General features: G+C 38.2%; 3 protein-coding genes across 14 annotated transcripts in view; 2 read left to right on the forward strand and 1 right to left on the reverse strand.

The window, feature by feature from the left end:
• The window catches only part of LOC122088553 (DNA damage-binding protein 1), a 33,328-nt gene extending 30,977 nt beyond the window's left edge, over positions 1-2,351 (reverse strand). The window contains exon 1 of the mRNA XM_042657854.1: positions 2,093-2,351. Within this exon, the coding sequence (XP_042513788.1) occupies positions 2,093-2,196 (104 nt within the window). The 5' untranslated portion in view covers positions 2,197-2,351. The remainder of the gene's footprint in view (positions 1-2,092) is intronic.
• Positions 2,352-5,254: 2,903 nt separating this feature from the next.
• LOC122088689 (photosystem I reaction center subunit psaK, chloroplastic-like) lies at positions 5,255-6,919 on the forward strand. The gene is made up of 3 exons (XM_042658007.1): positions 5,255-5,447; positions 6,368-6,451; positions 6,607-6,919. Exons 1-3 carry the CDS (start codon positions 5,346-5,348, stop codon positions 6,835-6,837), a joined length of 417 nt encoding a protein of 138 aa, XP_042513941.1. The 5' UTR covers positions 5,255-5,345; the 3' UTR covers positions 6,838-6,919.
• Positions 6,920-8,963: 2,044 nt separating this feature from the next.
• Positions 8,964-24,229, forward strand: part of LOC122089415 (TNF receptor-associated factor family protein DDB_G0290965-like) — a 27,534-nt gene continuing 12,268 nt past the window's right edge. Inside the window, exons 1-5 of one of the 12 annotated variants that reach the window (XM_042659123.1) lie at positions 12,047-12,216; positions 13,192-13,511; positions 13,591-13,690; positions 14,946-15,882; positions 19,194-19,809. In XM_042659123.1, coding sequence (XP_042515057.1) covers positions 14,959-15,882; positions 19,194-19,352 — 1,083 coding nt within the window. In that variant the 5' untranslated portion in view covers positions 12,047-12,216; positions 13,192-13,511; positions 13,591-13,690; positions 14,946-14,958 and the 3' untranslated portion in view covers positions 19,353-19,809. The other 11 variants (XM_042659130.1, XM_042659122.1, XM_042659127.1 and 8 more) reach the window with 11 other exon arrangements.

Consider the following 24,229-nt stretch of genomic DNA (forward strand, 5'->3'; position numbering starts at 1 on the left):
TTGTAGATATTAGGCATCGTGCCAGGGGAAAGGCTACATCCAGTACCAGACCAATGATTGGAGCGATACGTCCCAGGTTTTTTTCTTCAAGTGCGGAAACCCCAAGGCCAGAAGTAGTAGGATTGATTCTCATAATAATAATAAAGTGAAAGTCAAAAAAAATTGTGAGAAACAGAGAATTGGCTATATTTATAATGAATTGAATCTGGATTTTCAAAAGAAAAGAAACACCATTTTTTCCCCAGTTTGAGATGCCATGCAGCTTCTCTCAAAGGCTACACCAATGCTAAATCAAGCACCGGGCAGCAAACATATCCACAACAACAAAGTGATCTAAAGATTGACACCTCAGAGTGAGCAGGACAAACTGGATTCCCCCACATCAACTGTATTTATGACCAGAGTAGGAATAAATTCACCCTTTGGGGCCAAGCCAGAAATTCCATGGTTCAAGAAGGAAAGGAAACAAGCCTTAAGGCTTCTTCGAAAGCTTCGCTGATTACTAGGAACTGTTTTCTACCAACCTGATATTGGATGCTAGAAGATCCCTACACAGAACATCGAATTAATAGAAATCTAAATTGTACTTTTGACATTTCACCTCTGAACCTTTACGCATAACGATCTTGATGTCAACCAACATACTCTTCAGATTTCAAAATCATAAGAGTCCTAGTGCTATCACCATCATGCAGCACTAAATGAAAGGGGGATTTCCATGGGTTTCCCTCTATGAGCAGCTGTTATAATGGAACAATATATCAACATGGTCATCAAAAAGGACAAGGAAATGCAGGTATATGCTACGATGATCAAGGGAAGCAATGAAGTTTCTCAACTCCAAGGGTAGGGCATGGTTCAAAAACTCGGCAAGATAATCTCGGATTTTTTTTTTTTTATTATTTTACCAAAATGAAATGGCATACGAAACACAAAAGTACATAGTTGATAGTTGCGATCATTTCGTTTTGAAACTTCGCTCATTTCGGCCCAAAAATGCACTATTTTGTTAAATCATTTCATTTCACTAATTCCGGCCACTTCAGCCATCCCCCCCCCCCAATAAAATGACCAAGCGAACACACATGGGAAAAAGTACCTTTTTTTGGCGAAATTTCAGTATTTTGGTGGTTTTGAAACCACATAAACAAAACGAGCTCTTGAACCTTGAGCTAGGGATACTAAGGGATGGTAGGTCCATTCATAATTTAGATGATTTCCTTTTCCTTTCATGTTCAGTTGCATGTAGACGATGAAGAGTGAGAATATCTAAGGATCATTTTGTAACGGTGGAAATAGTACATGGTTGTAGACCCAAATATGCAACCAGAAAAAGGTATCATTGAGCACTTTGGCAAATAAAAACCAACAATGTTTTACTCCTGTCCTCGGTGTATTACCCAGGACACGATATGATGCCTCCAACCCCTAGTGACATTAACTACATAATGCACAACATATTGATATGAAATGATGAAATGGTCCATCCAGTAACCTAATATCACCCTAAAAAGTTGTTTTAAGGCAGTGCAGACTGTTTTCAATAGCTAAGTTGTATGTTAGTTAATATTTCCCCATAAGTTGCACGGGTCTCACGACAGAAGTGTTAGTTGTCCTCCTCAAAGCTAAAAGAGCACAAATTTGTGAAAGTGAAAACAGCAAGTCTACCTAGTGTTGCCCACTGTTATGCCATTCTCCTTCTAAGTATAATATTTTAATTATTAGTATGTGTCCAAGAGCGATGAATATGAAATGAAAACCCATAAGTAGTCAAAACACATCAATAACAAAAACAATGACACAAATGCAGATATCAATCTATAGCAACAGGTCAGAAAAAAAAAAGGAACTTTTGTCGTCGATGTTAAAAATGGAAATCACAGACACATTTCCAGATTCTAAACCCTAACAAAAATACCGATAACCACAGGATCGTATTGTTCATATCCCCAGGTCACAAACCAATCAAAAAATATGACAGAGAAACTGTGAGCCCTAGACTAAGAAATCTTCGTTGAGATTGCAAACCCAGATGCAGGAAGACCCGTATGACTGTAAGAAATGGAGAACCGAAAGAACGAGTGATGCTTACGCTATAATGAGGTTGAGCTCCTGCGGACTTGTGAAATTCCCCACACACGAATGGGTTACATTGGTGGGCTTGTGAGCCGTGACTACGTAATTCCAGATACTCATCTCTCCCGCCCGAAGATCTCCTCTTCAAAATCGAGCTCCAAGGCTCTGAAACCCTTTGTCTGCTTCTCTCTCTGGTTCAAGTTTTCACTCCCTCGTCTTTTCACTTTTCAGTTTCTAGCTAGTTCTTGCCCTGCTGCGGTGAAGCCGTTGGAGATGCCACCACACCGTAATGACTCGACATATAAAACCATAGGGGAAGAATAACGCTACCTGGTCGCATCGCATCCCACAAGAACCGTCTAGTATCCTCTGGTCTCGGTTTCAGCTGGTCCGATCCTGGTCCAAAATCATATACATGTAGTTCCACACTAAACCTGGTACAAAATTTACCATGGTTTTGTAAAAATTTAATTGTGGAAAGTGGGAAAGGAGCCTATAGGACAAGATTGGTGCAGCCATGACATGCCAAGCGTTCAAATGACTAGGGGATGACTATTGATTGGGTAGAAGCCTAGAAGGGATCCCACGTCAAAGATTGATTGGTGACTCTAGACTGAAAATGGGGCTTCATCACTAGGTCTTTGATAGGTTGTTGGGTTTTAAATTTTTTTTGTGGTTGTGTGATTATTTTTTCTAAGATATTTTGGATAAATTAAAGCCGATGGATTATAAGAATTAATTATAGTGATTGAAGCCGTTAGTTACAAAATTAAAATTGATTTTTTGGTGGAAGTGGTGAGGGGGTGGGTCCTAGACTAGGTGAGGATATACTACATTGGGCTCTCTTTGGCTTGATTTATATTTGTATTTATTTGACTTATTTCTAGTTTTGCAAATGTTTGGTATAATTTATAGTACATATTTCTATTTATAATAAATTAGAATAAATCACAAATCACAAATTACTCTCGAGCTATTTGTGATTTGTGGTAACAAATCATTTATGTTTATTTTTGCTACCTTAAATTATCACATATGCTAAACTACTCAAAATCAATGGTAAATATAAAACTTTAGAATGTTTTATATTTTTGTAATAAAAAACCCCAAATCTATCATCTCTCTCACTCGAAACTCAAAGTTGAAGGTGAAAACTAAGGCCTATTTTCTTATTAGATAATCTATTTTTATAAATAGTAACCAAACGAATACTATTTATGGTCCATAATTTATTGTCACATAATTTTTAAAATATAGTTTATAAATACAAATATAAATCATACCAAAGAGAGCCTTAGCTTCAAGCATAATACAACTTTTCTTGTATAAATTTTAATTTAACGTTACAAAATTTCTACCAACAAAATATAAAATATAAAAAAATAAATTAACTTTACAATATTTCAACAATTAAATATAGGCAAAAATAGAAATAAATGAAAGCGACAAAGAAAAAAGGGACCATAGAGTATCCTATATTTTTTGTCATAAAAAAAAAAAAAAAAAAAAAATGTGACCAACTGATAGTTCATGCAGGTCCAGAACTCGTGATACTATTATCTATGTTTCTATGTCACAAAGTAGTATGATTATCGTATGTTTATAGAAGCAATCTATCAACAAAAAAGTTTTATTCTTGTGGACCATCTCATCATTTTTTTTTTTTTTTTTTATAGAATCTAATCATGGTTCATATATGGAGAAAATATAACATAAAATGATGTAAAAAATGAAAGAAAATCACAAACAACAATCCCACAAAGATTTGCGTGGTTTGGCAACATTGCTTAAATCCATGGTGATATAACATCCTGCTTCACTATCAACCAATGATAGGGTTACAACCGCTTATCCTCACACCTATATCAAATTACTTACAGAGACAAAATACTCGCTTCAAATATAATAGCAAACCTTATATTGAAAATTAACCGAAATACCATATAGTCCCTGAAAAATATCTCTCGAGAGCCACCACCCACAAATCCCGATATAGACCCACAAGTTCATTGCGCCCACCAGTAACAATGATAACACGCAAGATGGCCCAATTCCTTTGGGTCTCAAGGCCTTCAACCACTTAACATGACTTTTGCAAACAGTGGAATGCAAGACATCATACACCCAACACATTATCTCATTGAAAAATGCATCATTTAGAGTGAACAAAGGGATAAGTACAGCTGGAAAATAAATAATAATAATAATAAAGACACCAAGCAAACAAGGAGAGAGATGTTTTTGTGGTGGACGGGGTGGGTTCTACGATGAATTGATTTTATTACATGGAGAAAGGAATAACTATGATTATGTTTGATATGCATTCTAAGTCGACTTCATATTCTAAAAAGATAGCATTCTTGGATGCATTAAAGGTCAATTTCATATTCTAAGATGATTCCGAGAATACATATCGAACATTACCCTAAAGAATCCTCAATCCTATGTATAGTGAATTTAGTCCTAGAATTTTGAGCACATTCATTAATTTGAAAAATAATAGAGAGACGACATAATCTTAAGCTTTTAAAGTTATTTTTCCTTGCTACTTCCGTCTTAAGTTAGAGAGACGGCAAGTAAAGTTATCAAAGGCTTCAACTACTTAAGTATAGTGGATGGGAGTAATTGTTGGTTCATAACCTATGCCTTGATCAATTAATCATAGTACCATACAATTCAAGGGGTTCGATTTATTTAGTTTCCATCACTCAAGAAATAGCAATGCACTTGGAAAAGTGATAAATGATTCTCAACCATCTGATCTGTAGACAAAGGCAAGAATCAAGAATCGTAGAACTTCATCCCATGTGCGGAGCACAGGGTTCGCCAGATCATTTTGATCAGACCGTGATGATTTGTTTACGGATTACAATAATTACGGAGTGGGCCCACCCTACGGTAGGTTCCAGTCCTCTTTGAGACATGTGGCTGATTAGACTACACTCTGATTATCTAATCCTACAATTTTCGATATCAGATAATTGAGGACCCCAACACACAAACATACACTGGATCCTGAAAAATTCTTAGAAGCCCAATATCTTATCCAGTTGGGAATACCCACTCAAACTCTGCCACCTCAGACCAAATATATCTAAGTGCATCCAACCTTGGCATTTTGGAGCCACAAAAAGTGTTATGTGGTTGTAGTGTAATGCGACCTTTTCCATGGTTTCAGGTATTTTGAAACCTCAAATAAGAAAGAGAAACCGAAGCTATAGTATTCAAAGCAGGGGACTTTGCTTTACTTCTTTGATCAGTCATTAACAATGGCAGCTAAACTAGCCTCCCCATCTGTTGTTGTTACTTCTCTCCCCCAATTCAGTGGGCTAAGCAGAACCAAGATACCAAGTGGCCGTGTCGAAAGCTTGGTGAGTTTCAATCTTAGCCTGTTCTGCTCTTGTGGTAAATTTCCTGGTTTAGTTTTTACGAAAACATTAGGCACAACGTCTATGTACAATGTACCAATGGGGACATAAGATGGAGTATGATATAAGAAGGATATTTATTTGTTTATTGAGTATGATACAAGAGTGATATTTATTTGCTTATTTTTTTATTTTTTTATTTTACGCGTAGTTGGAGAATGATTGGAGAAGGGGTTTATCTTTAAATCATACCCATCTTGACACATGCTCTTTAAGCAAAGGCTGCAAAGTGTGCTAGGGCACTCAATCTAAGGATAAGGTCATTTCAAGGAGGAAAATAGAGAGATAGGCATGGTGGGTGTTATTAACAACACACCGGCTTTATGTGCACCCTTTTTCATATTTTTGTTGATGGAAGTTTCAGTGTCTTTGCTCATGTTGGATTTTCAATTATATGGTTCCTCATAAAATATAAAATTCATATTCCAACTCCGTAATATTTATTCCCATTTTGATATAGAACTAATTCTATCTCACTAGAGCATGGTATCGGAACAGATATTGGCCATCCCCATAACCATTACGGTATCATAATGGATAGTTATTAGATCGTTCATATAGGATAGAAATACCCAAGCTTTCCCTTTATAAACGAGTTTTTTTTTTCCCTGGTCCAAAGTCCAAACTATTTAATCGATATGATATCGACCAGATATCTGGATCGAAGACTTGTCAAGCAAAAACTTATGGGTGATCCGATATCGATACTTAAAACCTTGACTCTCCCAACACCACCCTCCAAAAAAAAAAAAATATTATCACAACTCCATTTTTATAAGATTTATCTAATTAATCCTAAAAAAAGGTAAAATTTATTTCTTGAGAGGATGTTGCAGTAACAACAAAAATTTCTCATTGTGAAGGTAACAACTCAACCCATCAGAAACAAGGGCAAAGGTGCTTTGGGTGCTCGTTGTGATGGCTTCATTGGATCATCTACAAATTTGGTAAACATTACATATATACTCTTCCCTAGCTTTGAATAATCTTGGTATCGTATCGATGTATCGTTCAGACTTGATACCGGTACTAAGCCGATACGGGTGGTTTGTATTGTTATTGTATTTATTTGAAAAAAATAATTTCCTCTTATTTTGGGCAGATAATGGTGACCACAACAAGCTTAATGTTATTTGCTGGAAGGTTTGGGTTGGCTCCATCAGCAAATAGGAAGTCAACTGCAGGGTTAAAGCTTGAGACAAGGGACTCTGGCCTACAGACAGGAGACCCAGCTGGTTTCACTCTTGCAGATACCTTGGCATGTGGGAGTGTAGGACATATTATTGGTGTTGGTGTTGTCCTAGGTCTTAAGAGCATTGGTTCCATCCCTTAATATGTAAATTGTCTTACTCTTAGTTATTGTTTCTTTCCCAAGTTAAAGAGAATCAAAATTATCTACTCATTTAAGATTTCAACAGCTCCAACCCCACCATCAAAAAATATATGTTTATATCCTGTTACAAATAATCCCACATTGAAAAACTTAACAATTTGGATGTCTTTCATATGCGTGGGCCTCCTCTGTGGTGCCGCACGACTTGCAATGCATATTCGATGATTGGAGCCTTTGATGATGCATGTTTATGTGTTGGGATGTGTGCTCGAATATTCTCTGTAGCTGAATATGAGCTGAATAATGCACTGGGTGCCATATTCATATATCCTTTAGAATGGTATTGTTTGTTAATCAATTCAATCACTTGGCATTAAAGTTACGTTTGAATGCAAGAAAATTAGAAGAAAGGGAGGTGAAAATTTTTGTATTTATTATTCAACGTGATTTTATAAGCTACTTAAATTTCTTATGGTAACCCCATATTTAATCAGTTAAAGCCCTAGGTAGCTGGCTCAACTTGCACCCTATGGACTTCAAGTCTTCAATGTACAAACCACAGTTTTAGTAGTCGGGATTGGTCTCAACCTATACTTAATTGATATCAATCCGGATCAGCCCATATTGGTCTGCAATGGGTGGTTCTACCTCTTGTTTTTTTTTTTAACCCATATTTTTTTTTTGACCTTTTTACTCTGCTTGGTTCATACAAATCTTGGGACTTCTCAAGTCAAATGAAGCCAAAATTTGTGCACAAGTTGGGCCCGACCTCTCCAATGCAATTTTTTATGTTCCTACTCAGTGCTAGTAGGGTCAATGGTGACCTACTCTTATATATATGCATTCACACATACATGCATATAACAGGTTCAATCCCATAACCTCTCCCCTGGGCGTCGGCTCTTCAAGTCGAAGCTGCGACCACTAAGCTAAGCTAGTGTTCATTCCTGATAGAATTTCTCCATAGAGCCTAGGGACCAGAGAGTGATTCTATGGTTGGGGTGACTTTGGGAAGCATGCCCAAGTCCTCCTGGCCGTGAGATTACTATCCGGTTCTTGGGCTCTATGGAGGGAGCCGGATCAGTTCGTTCTCTGATGCATGTTTCTAGTTTTCAATCCGAGTTAAATTCTTTGTCTCATGGTAAAGGATTAGACATTTTGTTAAAAAAAAAAAAAAAGGCATTTCTATGCATTTAAAAATATATAAAAGGAAAAAGGATCAAGATCCTCTCGAGTCCCTCTACCACGTATTCGATAGGTGGGGACTTGCACACATCCCAAGGCCCTTCCAATTATTAGATGTGCATTAGAATAGTTGGAGGGTTGGAAAGGATCCGGACGCAAGAAAAATGGGATAATGTTCTTTGTGGGGGAGTGCAACCTCGCAAACTATCTCTCTCCTCCACCATGTGAAATGTCCTATACAAACAGGGATATTATAACCTTAAATTTTGACATGTGATATGTTCTTAGAAATTCCTTGATACATCCAACAGTTGACACATAATAAGAAATGAAGCATTTCATTTGAGTAAGCTGATTCATATTGTGATTGGTTAGGGTTACAAAATCAAAATTTGTTACACCCGTGCCCAAAAATCCAAGGTTAATTTAAATATTTGGACATAGATAATACAACCCCGGGTGACAACCACTAGTAAATTGTGGCTCTACCGAGATTTAATAATAAAAATATTCCAGGAGGTGGGGCCCACACACTGTAAACACCTTGGGAAGGCTCCACTCAACATAAGGATCCATTCCTACATAAAGGGAACCAATTCGGCATTCACCGATAAACACCTCAAGTGAGATATGCTAGCAAAAATTGGGTTATTTGGTCGTTGAACTTAAGCCCCCGCACTCGTGCACCTCAAACCACTCTCAATAGTTGGGACCACATATTGGGGTCTAGATTAATGTATCCGGACAACCCGAGGTGGGCCCGTTAGTGCCAAATGATGGTTTAACTCATAAAAGAGTGAAAACTCATTCTTTTGCCAAACAGTCCTCAAGAAACTTAAGTGGCTATAAATAGAATCCTTTGCCATTCATTCTATTCATTCCTACCAAACTAAAAGCAAGAGAAGAGAGAAAGGAGAAGAAGAAGAAGGAGGAGAAGAGCAAGGGAGGAAGAGGAAGAGAGGAGCAAGGGGGAGCACCCTTCTAAGGTAAGTTGTCTCTCTCTCTCTACCTTTCAAGTAGTCATCTCTCTGTCATTTCCATTTTCATTATCCATTAAGCTAATGGAGATCGTCCCAACCGAACCTATACCCACTTACCTAATGTATAAATTGATTGGGAGATTTGATGTTGGGGACTTGTCTTAGCATGATCCATGGTTCAATTTGAACCCATGAACCCTATCCAGTGAAATCCCCATCTCAAACCCCAATTTGGGCAATACAAAACCTATAAATGGGGAAATTTTCCAAAACCCACCTTCTCACTTGTCATGACTACAAATTGGGAGAGGGGTTTAGTGTAAGAGACCTATCATAACAAGATTGATGGATCAATTTGAGTCCATGATCCCTCCATAGTAAAATCCCCAATTTGGGTAACTAAACCCTAGAAATGGTGGATTTTGCCCAAACTCTCTACCCTACCATTCAAACCCAAAATTGGGTTGGGAAAAAATGAAATTAAATATATGCATAGCGGATTGGGGTGACCACGTAAGCCATTGGCGGTCACCACATACACCCTCAACCGAAATTCCCTAATTTAGCTTAGTCGCAACTAGAGCTTTGAGAAAATTTGGGTGGATGCATAAACCTATCTTAACTAATCCATTAATTACACATAAACTAAGCTAATTGAGGTGGGTGAACATCCCCCACATATACAGTAGCCATATAGTTATAAAACCCCAAATTGAGAACAATTTCAAAGAAAAGGAGAGTAGGAAATGAAACTATAATATATGCCTAGGGTCTCATTACCTTATCGATGATTTATTTTCTTAAAAATCTTATGTATCACAGGAGTAGAACCAAGAGGTGATGAGACAACGCAACACGAGACTAACAACTGTCTTTCATCACCTAGGACTCGAGGTGAGAGGATTTTGTATGTTTTTATGGAATGCTTGTATCATAATGCATATGTGGAGGAATTATGTCATTTTGCATATTATTATCTTGTTCCTTGTGTAAAGTGTTGATGTGGCATAAGAATGTGAATTAGGGTTGTGCATGTGTGTGTGTGTGTATGACTGGGATGCAGAATGGCCTGTGGTGGGTGACTACGGCACTGTATGCACAGTGTGTGTGTGCATGTGTATGTGTGTGTGACTGGGGTGCAGGGTGGCCAACGGTTGGTGCCCGTGGCACTACATGCTCAGGGTGAGTGTGTGTGTGTGTGTGAGCGTGATTGAAATGTATTGTGGCATATTATAATGCATTGGGCTAGGATAACCACCCTGATGCTACGACCCCTTTCCAGTAGGGGGTAAGGTATTGGCTATCCTATAGCTCGGGCAATCGAAGGGGTTCTTCGGGCCGAGACCGTGGTCGTAGAATGGGATTATTGATAAGGGGTTCTCTGGATTGGCACATGCAAGCTCCTGTCTCACAACTATGTTGTAGTACCACCGACACCAATATGGACTTAGAATGTGTTGGGTTAGGAAAATAACCTGGGTGCTACAACCCTTGCCAATAGGGGTTTATGTATTGGTTATCCCATAGCACAACACGGAGACTTGAAGGGGTTCTTCGGACCAGGACTGTGATTCTCCTACAGCTCGCGCAACCATAGGGGTTCTCAGGGCCGGGACAGTGGCTATAGGGTGGGATTATTCACTAGGGGTTTGCGGATAGCCGAAGGAGTTCTCCGGATTGGAACCTGTAGGCTCTTAACTCGCAACTAGTGTATATCGCTGGAAGACTGAAGGGGTTCTCCGGACCAGTGAACCAGGGATATCCCTTATGTTGCAGCAGCACTAATACCCATTTTGGACATTGGAAATTGTTGCTTAGGATCGTTTGATAATAACCGGTACATGTCACTTCATTTATCTAATTGCATTAATATTGTTGTGGGTGAACATTTATACTGTTATACTTTATTGATTTGTGTAGATGCATGTGTGTGTGTGTGTGTGTGTGTGTGTGTGTGTGTGTGTATGTGTGTACCCCTCAATGGGCTTCATGGAAACTCACCCCATTTGTTGCACCATTTTTAGATGGTGGAACCAGTGCAAAGGCAGGCTTGGGACTTTGGTGGCAATGGTAAGACTTATGTCTGCGAGACACCGTGTTGATGGACATCACTTCTTTATTTTTAGTTATTTATCTTTATGTATTATTTATAATCTTATAATACCTGTGATTTGAATTCAAATGAATTTTGGTATATTGTAATTATTATTTAGTGAATCACTAGTAGTAAAGCAAAATTTACAAATCTTATGTTCGTACTCTGATTGTAGTTGTGATTTTGGTGGCATTTACGGATTGGGGTACTGTATTTGTGATCCTGAAGGGTTAGGCTAACTGGATCTGGGTATCCAGTGCCGCATACCTTGGCTTAGATGAGGCAGGGTGTGCCAAAATTGGATTAGCTGTGGAGCCAAATCCTGACATCCTGATCCCCAATTATAGCTAATATGGAGAGTTAATCCATCCAAGGTTTCTAGGGTATGAGTCAATTGTTACCAAATAATACAAAGAGAAAAAAGGTTTCTCTCGGAGTGTGGCCCCTCCGCTCAGACAAATGGGAGAGCAAAATGGCCGGCCCCACTCTCATGAAATGTAAAATGATATATTTATGGAATATAGATGCTTTCTTGTATGCTTTTTTTTTGTATTAGTGAAGAGTAGTAACTGTTGAATCCTGAAACAGTACTCTTAAGCACCTGATCGCACCGGTTGACTTACCAGATGATGCGAAATGTTGCTTCAGGACACGCCTCAGCGGCATTCGTTCAAGGTTTTCTCCATCAGATTTCTCTCTTATTTCCATGTATCTGCAGCCTCCAGGGATTTGAACAAAGCTACCCTCGGGCAACGAAAATGTTCTGGACAAGTGAGGGCGTCGTCGACCTTGAGAGAGAGAGAGAGAGAGAGAGAGAGAGAGAGAGAACATGGAGGAAAATCATTTTTTATTTTACTTCAAATAAGGTCATTCTTGTAATTATGGAGAAAAATAAGGGCTTTTTATAGATATAATTTCCATCTATAAAGTGGTCTTAATACTTTCATGAATTTTCCGCTAGCGGATTTCCCGCTTTCTTTGTTCGGATGTTGCCTTTGAAACCCGTTGTGTATTTTGACGGTTTCTAATCCATCAAATCTCTCTATTCGGAAGCTTTCTGGGTGAGTTTTGCGGATCTCCATTACTCACTTTCTATCCACAGTCTGCATTTTTCTCAAGGTACTGTTTTGCATTCGTTAGATCTGCAGGTTTTTCTGACGTTTTTTTCTCTCTCTAATTTGTTCTTATTGTCCCTGTTCCTCGGCGCTTTCTCTGTCTCTTTTGCTGTTCTTTCGGTAGACGAAGTTACTGAATCCCTAATGGGAACGATTCTGAAGGTCTTGGGACTGTTGAGTCTTGGTTTGTTTATATCTTTGTTTCATTTGCTTTGTAGTGTAAATTTGAATGTTCTTTTAATGTCGCTTGTTTAAGCCTTCAATAGGAGATTTTTCCCTCCTTTTTTTTTTTAATCTTTCTTGTAAATCTGATATTCTGTAATGGCATCTTTTTGTTGGACATTGCTAGTTAAATATTTTTTTAGGTTGCTTATATCTTTGTATCCTGGTACTCTTATCATAACGGGAAAAGTAAGAAGCTTGCCATATGATCCGACTCTGTCTTCGCTCATCTGGTTAGGGTTTTGAAGGTTTTCAACAAATTCCTTGTTTAAGTGTCATTTGGTTCTCTTTTCGTTTTCGTTGATGTCCTGATTTCCCCTTATTTTAATGGTGTGCGTCGTTGTTTGTATAAAATTTCACTCTCGAGATGAATGCCTCCCGAAGGTTGTGGCAAGTTACTGGATATTTTGGAAGTTTCTTATTTGGGTTGACAATAATTGGGGAAAACTCCATTGAAGATCTGATTACTAGAAAATATATATATATATATATATATTTTTTTTTTTTTTTTCCCTCACCCATTTTGTTTCATACCTGCCCAAATTTTAATCCATGCTCAAATTAATAGCACAAGCCTTATGATGTGTATAAACAAGAAATCCTTACTGTCTGAGTGTCTGTGTTACAAACCTCTTTTTATATTTCATACAAAAATCTTTCTGCTCTTTTTTACATCTTTTCCAATCACTCACCGAATCTATTAAAATTCTGTTCCAAGTTCTAACGACATTTTCTTCTTCTGCTGCAAACTTTGCAGGAAAAGCAACTTCTTTCCTACCCTTCCACCCTCCCCAATCCCCTCGACCCATCCCGAATGCTGGGAATTGTCCCGATTGATACCAAGATATGAATGTTTCTTTTCCCAAATCCCCATTTTTCGTAATTTTGATCATACGTAGCTGTTGCTAACCCTTTCTCTTGATCTTCTCCATTCTTCTTCTCCGAGAGTCAAGACTCGAATGCTCTACATTCTATAGCAGTAGAGCTCCTTTGCGCATTGCATCCCTCATTCTCAAGTATTAGAAGCCAATATCTGGATCAACGCCGAGACTCCTCGTTCCATTAGAGGGGGGGCAGGTAACTAAACCCACAATTGCCTTTTGCTCTTTGTTTGCCTGTCTTTTAATCATGTTTTCTGGATAAATGTCTCCTTCAGAGCTTTCACCCGGAAGGAGCTCGAAGATCTCAAATTACTTTTCGTCTCGCTTGCTGCCCAATCCCAGAGCAACGGTTAATACATCCCTCCTGTTCTTAAGGTCAGATTTGTTCTCCACTCCATGACTTAATCTCTATATCTTGAAGAAGAAATATTATCCAATTTGGATGGCAATGGTATGATACAACTCTCATGCATCGGATATATTTTATTTTATTTTGATTTTGTTGTTTTATTGATAGTAGTTTCTTGGTTCGGATCTTGATTAATTGCAATTTTTCATTCAACTAGATATATTTTCAAATTCACAAAGATCTTGGTCATAGGATGTATGATTTAGCTTATCCTGGTAGAACAATGTAACCTGAAAGGAATCTCAATATTCTTATTTTGAGCAGATGGCCAGTGCTTTGAGCCCCTCTAGGGAGAAGGACCGTTTCAAAATTCATGAATTGGCTTTCATAATTCTTCACACCTTGATTTTTTTATCCTTTTAAACTGCACCAAGTTTTCTAGATGAACAATAATCAGGAGAGGCTGGGTAGCACTACATGTCCAGTCAATTGTGTGGTTGGCAAGTTCAAGCTATGTGAGTTTCGTAGAGCAAATGCTGAACCCAAGGGAGTGTAGCTTGTCGTAATTGTTCACATCAGCCTACAGAACTAACCGGCTCACCTTTCACAACCGTTTCAAAGAGCAAGATCAACTAGGAAAGATAAGTGTGGGCCCTCCTTGAGATGGGGAGAAGGTTTGATCCCATATATTTATATTTGTATCACTGTCACATCGAAAATATATACTTTCATCCAAGTGTGGAGGAACTGACAACCAGTTAAGGCAACAATCCCTTTTTTGCAAGCTCAAATCTACATCGTCCGATTTTGAAAGGGAGGAGATTTTAATCATCCTACAGAATCTATCCCAAATTTTCTTTTTCTAGGCCCATAGCTAAAAAAGCATTCTGCGTATACAATCACAAATTCAAAACATGGAGTCTAGTCTATTAGAGTAGACTCACTGCTGAATCGGAATAATAAGAAGCAACTGAACTAAATAAGCAGCACAAGACACAGGAACAGAGGTAAAAGCACTTGAGTTGTCTTGTCCTTTCTTTGTCTAGTCTCTTAAATGTGGTGGTATGAATTCATCCGAGGATCCTTTTTATCAGTAGTTTATATTAGTGAATGATTCTAGTTTCTAGCTCAGAATTTGTTGGTGTTGTATTTGTGCACTCTAACTTGATTTCATAGCAAGTTGATCCTGAATTTGCATTTGTTTTTTCCTTCTGCTGTTACATTGTTTAGTGCGTTTTTGTGTCATAAAACTTATCTACTTTACTATTATTTGTATTTTAGGTGTCCTTGAAGAATGGATCCTCCAGTAACGGATTTAGGACCCAACAAGAAGATTGATGAAGAGCTGAAAGGCGAAGATCCTTTGTTCCATTGTGATCTTGTTGATTCAGAAGTTATCCACAAAATAGCACAAGCCATTCTACCAGGATTAGCCACAGCATGTGTTGATAACACAACTGGTGATCCCTTCAGGAGCCCAGGTTCAGTGGCTGTTGATATGAGAAAGGAAATGGTGGACTATCTTACACTAAGAAGTGAAACACATATTGCAGAAACTGTTATCGAAAAAAATGATCTAGATGTAGAAACTTCTGACCACCCCACTGATATTATTTCAGATTTTATTGATGACTTTGCAATTTCAAAGAGGAACCTCTTTAGTCGGGTTTCAGGATGGCTACTAAGTGAAAGGAGGGAGGACAAGATAGATGATTTTGTACAAGAGATGGAAATAAATAGGTTTTGGTTGATGGATAGAAGGGAGGCCATTGGTAAGAATCTACTGAAGAATGTTGACTTCAAAAATTTATTCCACTGCAAAATGAAATTTAATACTGCAGAAGAACTTGCTGAGCATAGCTCTGAGTGCATATTTAGGTCCACAAGATGTACAAACGATGGCTGTAGTTCTAATTTTTGTGCATTGCACTTGGGAAAGCATGATGCAGTTTGTCCCTACAAGGTCCTTCCATGTGAGCAGAAGTGCTCAGAGAGCATAGTAAGACGTGAGATGGATAGGCATTGCATAACCGTTTGCCCAATGAAGCTTGTGAATTGCCCTTTCCATCTTGTGGGCTGTCAATATTCCATTCCATGTTGTCTCATTGATAAACATTGTTCAGAGTTTCTTCATTCTCATCTGCTTTATGTTCTCGAAACAAATCATAGAGAAGCACATTGGGAGGATCTTAGCCATCGAGTGGAACTTCTGGAAAAGGTTCTCCTTTATTAGCCCGCCTTTTGATTTTCTTAATAATTTATCATTTTTGTCATCTCTTGCAGCAGACCAGATATGTTTTGATGACTTGGTATTGCTTATAATTTTATATTTGTTCTGATTTTATGAGCCTTGTAGTAATCATGAGTTTTGACAAAAGTTACATGGTTAGTGCTTATAACTGAATTGGACTGCGATCCCTCTGAGAAAACTTGTCCGTACAGCCATTAGTTCCTTCAGGGACACCTCTAGGTTTGGTAGATTTGTTGGCTGGCATAGCACCCCAACCTACTAATTTGCATATTAGTGCTGCTCTAGGTGCAGCAACACCTTTGCAGGGAGCCAAGAATAAAAAGCATCAATAGAGCAAGATAAAGTTGATATTTATCTAATATAGAATAGAAGATAGTTTTCCAGTGCTTGCTAGAAACCCAAAATAGGACATTTTTCTTTCATTCACTTAAAGAAATTAGTGAGTCCTTATAAAGACATCTTGGAGCTAGCTTAGTTGTTAATGTGTGTTCAGGTTCAATGAATCACATGTATCACACGCATCGCATGTGTGTGTTAGGATAAGGATGTGTCATCCTCATTTAACATACCTTATTGGACTTATTTCTCATCTATAAATGAAGTGGGCCTCTGTAAGTCATTGACAAGCCAAATCATTCTCTCAATTATATTGGGGATTTCAAGAAGCATCAGATCTCCACATCTATTGGGCATCTAAGGGTCAACTTTTGGGCATCAATTGGCCTCCCTCGGGGACTGTTTTGACCAGCATATGAGCCTCACCTGTGCAGCCTACAGCCAGCCTCAGGTTTCTCTTTTCTGTCCAGAAACCCTAAGTTCAGCCTGGGTTCTTGTTGCTGTGCTACTATACCAATACCAGCTTATTGTGGATCAGTTTTGGAGGATCTCTTAGCCTGTTCCTAAGCTACCATTGACCAGGTTTGCTGGTCCATTGGACCATTATTGTGTGAGTTCTCTGAATACTCTCAGTTCAGCCAAGATTTACAGTTTTGTGTAAGTCTGAGTTTGGAGTGGAGTTGTTTGTTATCTTGGGGTTATTTACCTAGGTGAATAACCTTACATCAATAGGAAGATGACCCCAAGATTTGATGAATGGAATTCAGTTGATTTAGTTAATATTGATGTTGTTGCCTCTCTTGCTCTCTCCTTTCTCTCACTCATTATCTCCTCTTCGTCTCTCCAAGATTGGGTTTCTGGTTCTCTCTTCTTTTCACTCTTCTCCTTTTCTTCCATCAATCTGACCCACCATCAACAGATGCTCCGATTGATCTGGCATCAATATGCATGAATGATTCAAATTATTTTGAATGATCCAGTTTTAGGTGTGTTGCATGGCGCATCTCTAGTGGAAAACGTTAGAAAATTGTCCAATAGTACAAATGCTTGAGCAAACTAGTGATACATGACTAGATCTATGATCGATCTTGGTAATGTAGAACTAGGTTGACTTGTCAACCTAGTCCCAAAGCTGCAGGATACTTCTCAAAGAACAACCATAAACCAGCCCAATAATAGAACAGTAAATCAGAATAGGATAGAGATCAGGTAAGAAACTAAACAAGCTGTCGATTCCAATAAATAGGGTTCTGGAACCAGATTATGGACAGGTTAAGAAAGAGGCTTATAATGACTGAAATAGGACTTGAACCAACGATTTAAGCTTGATTAAGGTCAAGGAAATCAGGGGCACAACAGACCTCTATCGATTTCAGAATCAGATCTGAAATCTGGGTAGATTTCACTACAGGACAAGATTAAGGAGATTTTGAACAACTCCAGATTTGATGGTCAAATTCAGCCCAAACTAGGATTGAGTTTCAGCCTAGTGAAAGGGATGGTTCGACCAAAGTTTCAGCCACAAGAGATGGCTGGGAGTGTTTCAGGCAGCGGAGGAAACAATTAGGAAACTAAGTGGATTTTCTGGATAGAACTGAGAGGAAAACTGAATTCAATACCTGTAAGAGCCTAAGCAGATCAGTAACACTTTGTGTTGTTGAGAGAAGAAGAAAAGTCAATAGTTTGAAGAAGAAGAACCTCTCGGGCTTCACATTGCAGAGAGTCAATTGGATCAAACACCAATTCCATCAACCTTGATCAAACACAAGACAACTTTTCATGGAGAAGACAATACCTGTAAGAGCCTGAGCAGATCAGTAACACTTTGTATTGTTGAGAGAAGAAGAAAAGACAATAGCTTGAAGAAGAAGAACCTCTCGGGCTTCACACCGCAGAGAGTCAATTGGATCAAACACCAATTCCATCAGCCTTGATCAAACACATGACAACTTTTCATGGAGAAGACAATAGCAGCAACCATTAATTTTTTTATTTATTATATATATATATATATATTTTTATCAAAATCATTCTTGCTTTAGGAGCCTCCTCCTCTTTATTTATAATGTTGATGGGGTATGGAATTACAAAATAGAAAATTCCTTAAAAAGGAAACCTTAATTTAGTCTCCTAATACAATATTTACTAAAACTGAAATTAGAAACTAGCTAAAATGGAAACTAACTACTAATGACTTGACTCAACTAATAACATGACTCCTAAGAAAAAAAAAACTAACAACTTAAATTGAACCCAACTAAAAAGGAAACTGATGAAAAAGGAAACAAACTAGTAATCCCGTATGCAACCTTAGAGCCCCTCTTTTAGGCCTATAAAAGTGACCTATTACACTCAAAACACATGGGATCAAAGGCCAACATGTATGGAACCCAACCCTAGGCTTATTTCTAATAAAGCAAGCCTAGTTTGGTGAAGAATCTGCATCACTCGGATCTGTGGATCTTGGCTGCAAGGATTTGAGAGTATTTTCGCTTTGTAGTTTTTGTCTTTCATTATAACTGTAGGTGGCTAAAAGCTAGGACATACCTAGATGATTTTCACAAGAAGTCAAAGTGGATCTAATGTGGAACACTAAAATTTGGAGGCAACATTACTGCTATCAAGCATATGATCTGCCACAATGTCAGTGGTTGGATGACAACAAGCAACTAGTTCTGCAAAGTCTATCGGACATGGGAATGGATGTTACTGGATTGGGTCCTTAGGAACATTCCTTCTTTTATAAAGCATTTGCAAATTTGCATTTCTTTCTAACATGTGTAGTCTTGAACCATATATGTATTATGACTCCATTAGTTGTGTACAACATATCATTATCATAGTGGATTCTCTGTTAACTAATGTTTTCTTTCTATCACCAACCCATGAACTGCCTCTATTTCACAGTCAATTAATAAAAGAACTTCATTGTTTTGTTACAGTCATCATCTCTCGATCTGCTTTTAGAAGCTCGGGATGTCAAATCTTTAACCGTCGCTGTCAAGGAGCTTGAAGCAAAGATTGGCCCATCAGAAAGTGAAATCTCCAATAAGGATACTGAGACTGCAATGACTGTTGCTCAAGTATCAAATAAGACTTGACAGCTAAGTTCATTCCCTTTAACAACTAGAGTTATGAAAGCTATAATTTTTAATTCCCCTCCCCCTCCCCTATTTTATGTCCCTTTCCCCAAAGTTTGGAGTTCTAGACTTCTGGTGATCAGCGGGGCTTCTAGAGAAACTTCGAATGGCAGCTGGTATTTCAGTTTTCCAATGATTTCTTAAGCAACCCTGTTCACTTTGGAGCCTATGCATTCAAAGATTATAGGTCTAGATTTTGTAATGGAAAAATGGTTCCTACACATCCATGGTCGGAAAACCTTTCCTACATGCTTACTATTCTTTTGCCATATCAGAATTCAGGAAACCAAGAATTGTGATGGCACCATAATACATTGGCATTTATTTATTTATTTTTGTATTATAAAATCTTTTGGGAGATATGAACCTACTCCAATTCTAATACTAAAATGATTTTGAGGGTGGAATTTCCAGCTTAGCTTGTGGCTTCATTGTACGACTTATTGGACGGTCATATTCTCTCCCCCTCTTTTTTTTTTGGCGAATGCCATGCTCCCAGACAGTCTTTTTCCCATTAGTGAGACAATTTACCACTAGCATAACTCTGAAGAAAATTTAAGGGGATGACTGAAACCTAATGTGCAAATCCTATAACTAAAGGATACGACCGCACAATTGATATGAGGGCTAATTTAATGGACCAAGTTTTCTTGCACCCATGATGAATGGGAATGTGTTACCAAAAAATAAAGGGAAAATTACTTTATTACCCACTTATGGGTTTTCCTTTACAAAATTACCCACCAAAAGTTTTAGTTAACGAAAATACCCAAAATTAGGTTTTCTTCTACAAAATTACTCACTTAAAGTCTAAGTTAACAAAAATACCCAAAATTGAGTTTGGGTTTACAAAACTACCCATACAAAGTTTCAGTAATAAAAAAATACATGATTATATGTGGAAGATGAAGATTCACTATTTTGGGTTGTTTTGTAAACCCAAACTTGATTTTGGGTATTTTTGTTAAATGAAAATTTGGGTGGGTAGTTTTGTAAATCCAAACCCAATTTTGGGTATTTTTGTTAACCAAAGCTTTTTGTGGGTAATTTTGTAAAGGAAAACCCAAAAGTGAGTAATCATGTAATTTTTCCAAAAATAAAAGGATGGAAGGAAATCTATTCATGGTAGGGCGTGAGATGTACGTTGGATATATCAGAAGGGTATTTTGGGAAGATATTAAAACCTTATAGGAGTTTGTGAACTTGTGGATGATGGATGATTTGTTCTCCATGTTTGGGATTTTTTTTTTCCTAATTTAATGTCAAGCATAGTTTTGTAAATCAGCCTCAAAGGCAAACTGAGATTAGATGCATCCACATTGAACAATTATGTGTGCGGGAGAATGTCTCCAATATACCCACCATGGCTTCTATTGTTCTTATGATCAGAAGTGACTACCGTTCCTCGTTGCCTTTTTCATGCGTGGCTTGCAAGTAACTGAATCTTATTTTTGAAGACAAAGTTTTCTTTCACTCATATGGATGACAGAATCTCTTAATCTCCGAGATATGACCATTGATGAAATTAAGGGCATTTTGGACTTTTGACAAAAGAAGCAAGAGTGTTAAAGATGAAATCAGTTATTCCACTGTGCCTAATCTTGATGTATCAGACCCTGGGCCTTAGATGTCGATTTTGAGTCCCCCACAAAATGGTTGATGGATCGGTACCGAGGTGATTCGAATTGGAATTGAGAGATTGGTATGAGCTAGACCTTATTCAGGGTGATCTCCAATCGGCAATTAGTATCAGATTGATATCAGTTAAGATCGATCCCAATTGCTGGAACCATGCTACCCCACGCTAGACTACTAGTTGTTACTAACCCCTCCTTGGCTTCCAACAAGGGATCAAACCACCACCCCCACACCCCCCCAACCCAAACTCTTGTCCACACTCTAGGGATTCCAACCTATGGTTTAGGAATAAAGAAAAGAGCAATCTACATCCCCTCCCCTGTGTTTTGCTTTTATTACACCCCCTTCCCTGTGTTTTCAAAAATTACAAAAACCTCCCTTGTCAGTAAAAAAAAAAATGACTCCGTCATAGTTTGGCCGTTAAGATTTAATTTTTTCTGTTAAATACCAATATTACCCCTGAAGGAGTAAATTACCTATTATACCCATCGCCCAACTACATCAAACCCCTCCATCGATTCTGTTTTTCTTTTTATTCCAATTAATTTGAGTATTATGAGATCATATATTCCTTGAAGACCCGCAACTAAGAGGAGTATTCAAGCAGCTGTTACAGTTCCAGAAATCCAATCGGTAGCCCGTGAATAGGGTTTTTTGGGGTAGACCTTCACACCTCCACAGCTTGCTGGCCTTTGATCTGTTCTAGCCCCTGTTTTGGGGTTTCGTTCTTCATATCTGGAAGGCCACTCGACCAGCAGGTTGTGGACATTGAAGGCCTATTGAAGGTGCTACTGAGAATCTCCTGAAGATTCCGAATTTAATCACAATCAAGAAATCATCAGATCTCTCTAACCTGAATTCAGATTCAGGAGCCCTTTGGAGGGACTATTGAAGACCACTAGAAGGCCCTTTGATCCTAGTTTCAAGGCCATCCTTGACCTGGTTTGATTGCTAGAGTTTTCTCCTATTCGATCACATAAAACCAAAATTTCCGCCTAAGGTTTGATCTTCCACACCTGCAGACATACAAGGCCAGCAGTTTGGGGTTCTAATTAGGCCTATACAGACCACAACTGACCAGCATCTCATGCCCCTTTGAGCATTAGGTTGTGAGGAAACAAATTTCTCTCTAATCAGCCTTGTTTTCTAGGTTTGCAAAAGTATGTTTGTTGACCAGATTTGGGCTTAGTTTTCTTCTGAGTTTGGTTTGGAGCCTATTAACAATTGGGGTTGTTTACCTAGTGTAAACCATCTTACATCTGTGAAACAGGGATTTAGTGGAGTTTAGGGTAGTGGAGTTTATTAGGGTTTAGATGTGAAGGTTATGGATGAGGAATTGAGATGATTTGATGAATAAAATAAGAGAGAAAGAAGGAGGTGGATGAAACCCCTCCATCGATTCCGTCGCCGTCGACCGTGACAGCTTGGTTCGCCATCGTCTTCACCTGGACTCCTCGTCGCTGGCGATGGAGGTGGGTGAAACTATGGTAAAAGGTTATGTATGAGAGTGGTTACGAGGGTAGGGATAAGGATAAAGGGTAAAATGGAAAAAAAAATAAGTGGTTAAAAGCAAAAGTGCAAACTCGTATTTTAACACAAAAAACTAACAGTCTACTAACAATGTTAACTTAACAATGTTAACTGACATGGGAGGTTTTTGTAATTTTTGAAAACACAGGGGAGGGGGTGTAACGAAAACAAAACACAAGGTAGGGGATGTAAATTGCTCTAAAGAAGAAGAAAACTTGTTTTTGACGGGAGTGAGGCCTTATGAAATGAAAAATACCAATCCAATTCTTATGAAATGAAAAATACCACCTCTATTGATGCTTTTCTCGTGTATTTTTATTAGTCCTTGCGTATGTGTAGAACCAACCACACTCTCCACAAGAAATATTTTCCAAAATGAAAAATTTATTGGAATTGACCACATATTCAAAATGACTAGATCCAACTCTTCTTCAAACAGTTAGGCATCCAATTAGACATCCTTCTGACCAGTTAGGCATCCAATTAGACACACACTCCACCAAATGAACTTACAACCCCAAGTCCTCCCAACCATCTTAGGCATCCCAACGGTTGGAGAGGATCATTACCGGATTTAGAGTATCCAGGATCCCAAGCTCTTAGAATGACATGTATTTATGAGTTGTGAATGGTAAAAAATGAAAATTAGAATTTTATGGAAATTTTTTTGCTATTGCCCGGATTGCAGCCAAGTAACAACAAAGGGAATAGAATCTTAGGGGTAAGTTTGAAAATATCCACTTTGATTGAATTTTTTCATCTTAACCATAAGATTCTATTCCCTTGGCTTGTACTAGGACTTGGCTGTAACCCCAGCAATAGCCAAGTTTCGTTCCACCAGGCCACCATTGTCATCACCACTACAATCACAGATACCAGCCAGCACTAACTTAGACCATCCTCTTCCCTATGCAACCATTTCCACTCACCCTCTCTGTTTCTTTAACTCCAAAAGTTTTTTTTTTCTTCGAATTTAAAAAACGTTAGGGACCCCAACGATCACTTTTTAAACCTGTGTACCTCAAAAAAATTGAGGTACGCTCTGCCTTGTCCCTGTCAAAGACTCTCTCAAGTCCCAACCACAAAGTCTCCATCATTTCAGGGACTGAAGCAGTGTATAGCTTGACTTTTGCAGAAGAAACCACTGCCCGAGGACTGAGGAGGCCAAACCAACCTCTACGGACAATTGATTATTAAATTTTTTGACTTTTTGAATTTTGTTTCCCAGTACAGAGTTTACCAATAAGACAGGGGGTTGAAATCCTCTGTAATTTCGATCTCGTATAATTTCATGAAATATCACCTTTAGGGGGTGATACGTGTATTGATATCAATACAATGGTCCAGATCTGATACAACTAATAATATCGTAAATCAGTGAAGAGTCATTTAAATCAGATCTGGACCATTGCATTGGTATTAATACATGTGTCACCCCCTAAAGGTGGTATTTCATGAAATTGTACGAGATCGGAATTGCAGACGATTTTTTTCCATAACACAGAGAACGAAGGCTATCCCCATAAAGATATTCACTTTAGTCTTTTCCTTTTTTCTTTCGTCTCTGTTTTTTCAGATTCCAAGAGAATGAAACATATCTCCGTCACTACTTCCACCTAAAAAACAGAAAGTGAAAACTTAAAACCTTTTACCCTCACGAATTCTTCTCT

Source organism: Macadamia integrifolia, chromosome 9 (genome assembly GCF_013358625.1).
Source record: "Macadamia integrifolia cultivar HAES 741 chromosome 9, SCU_Mint_v3, whole genome shotgun sequence".
Taxonomy (NCBI): domain Eukaryota; kingdom Viridiplantae; phylum Streptophyta; class Magnoliopsida; order Proteales; family Proteaceae; genus Macadamia; species Macadamia integrifolia.

Bases quoted from the DNA above. Each gene is read 5' to 3' on its own strand.
- LOC122088689 (XM_042658007.1), top strand. From the start codon at position 5,346: ATGGCAGCTAAACTAGCCTCCCCATCTGTTGTTGTTACTTCTCTCCCC. The intron at 5,448-6,367 runs GTGAGTTTCAAT...CTCATTGTGAAG, and splicing joins GTGGCCGTGTCGAAAGCTTG to GTAACAACTCAACCCATCAG. The intron at 6,452-6,606 runs GTAAACATTACA...TATTTTGGGCAG, and splicing joins TTGGATCATCTACAAATTTG to ATAATGGTGACCACAACAAG.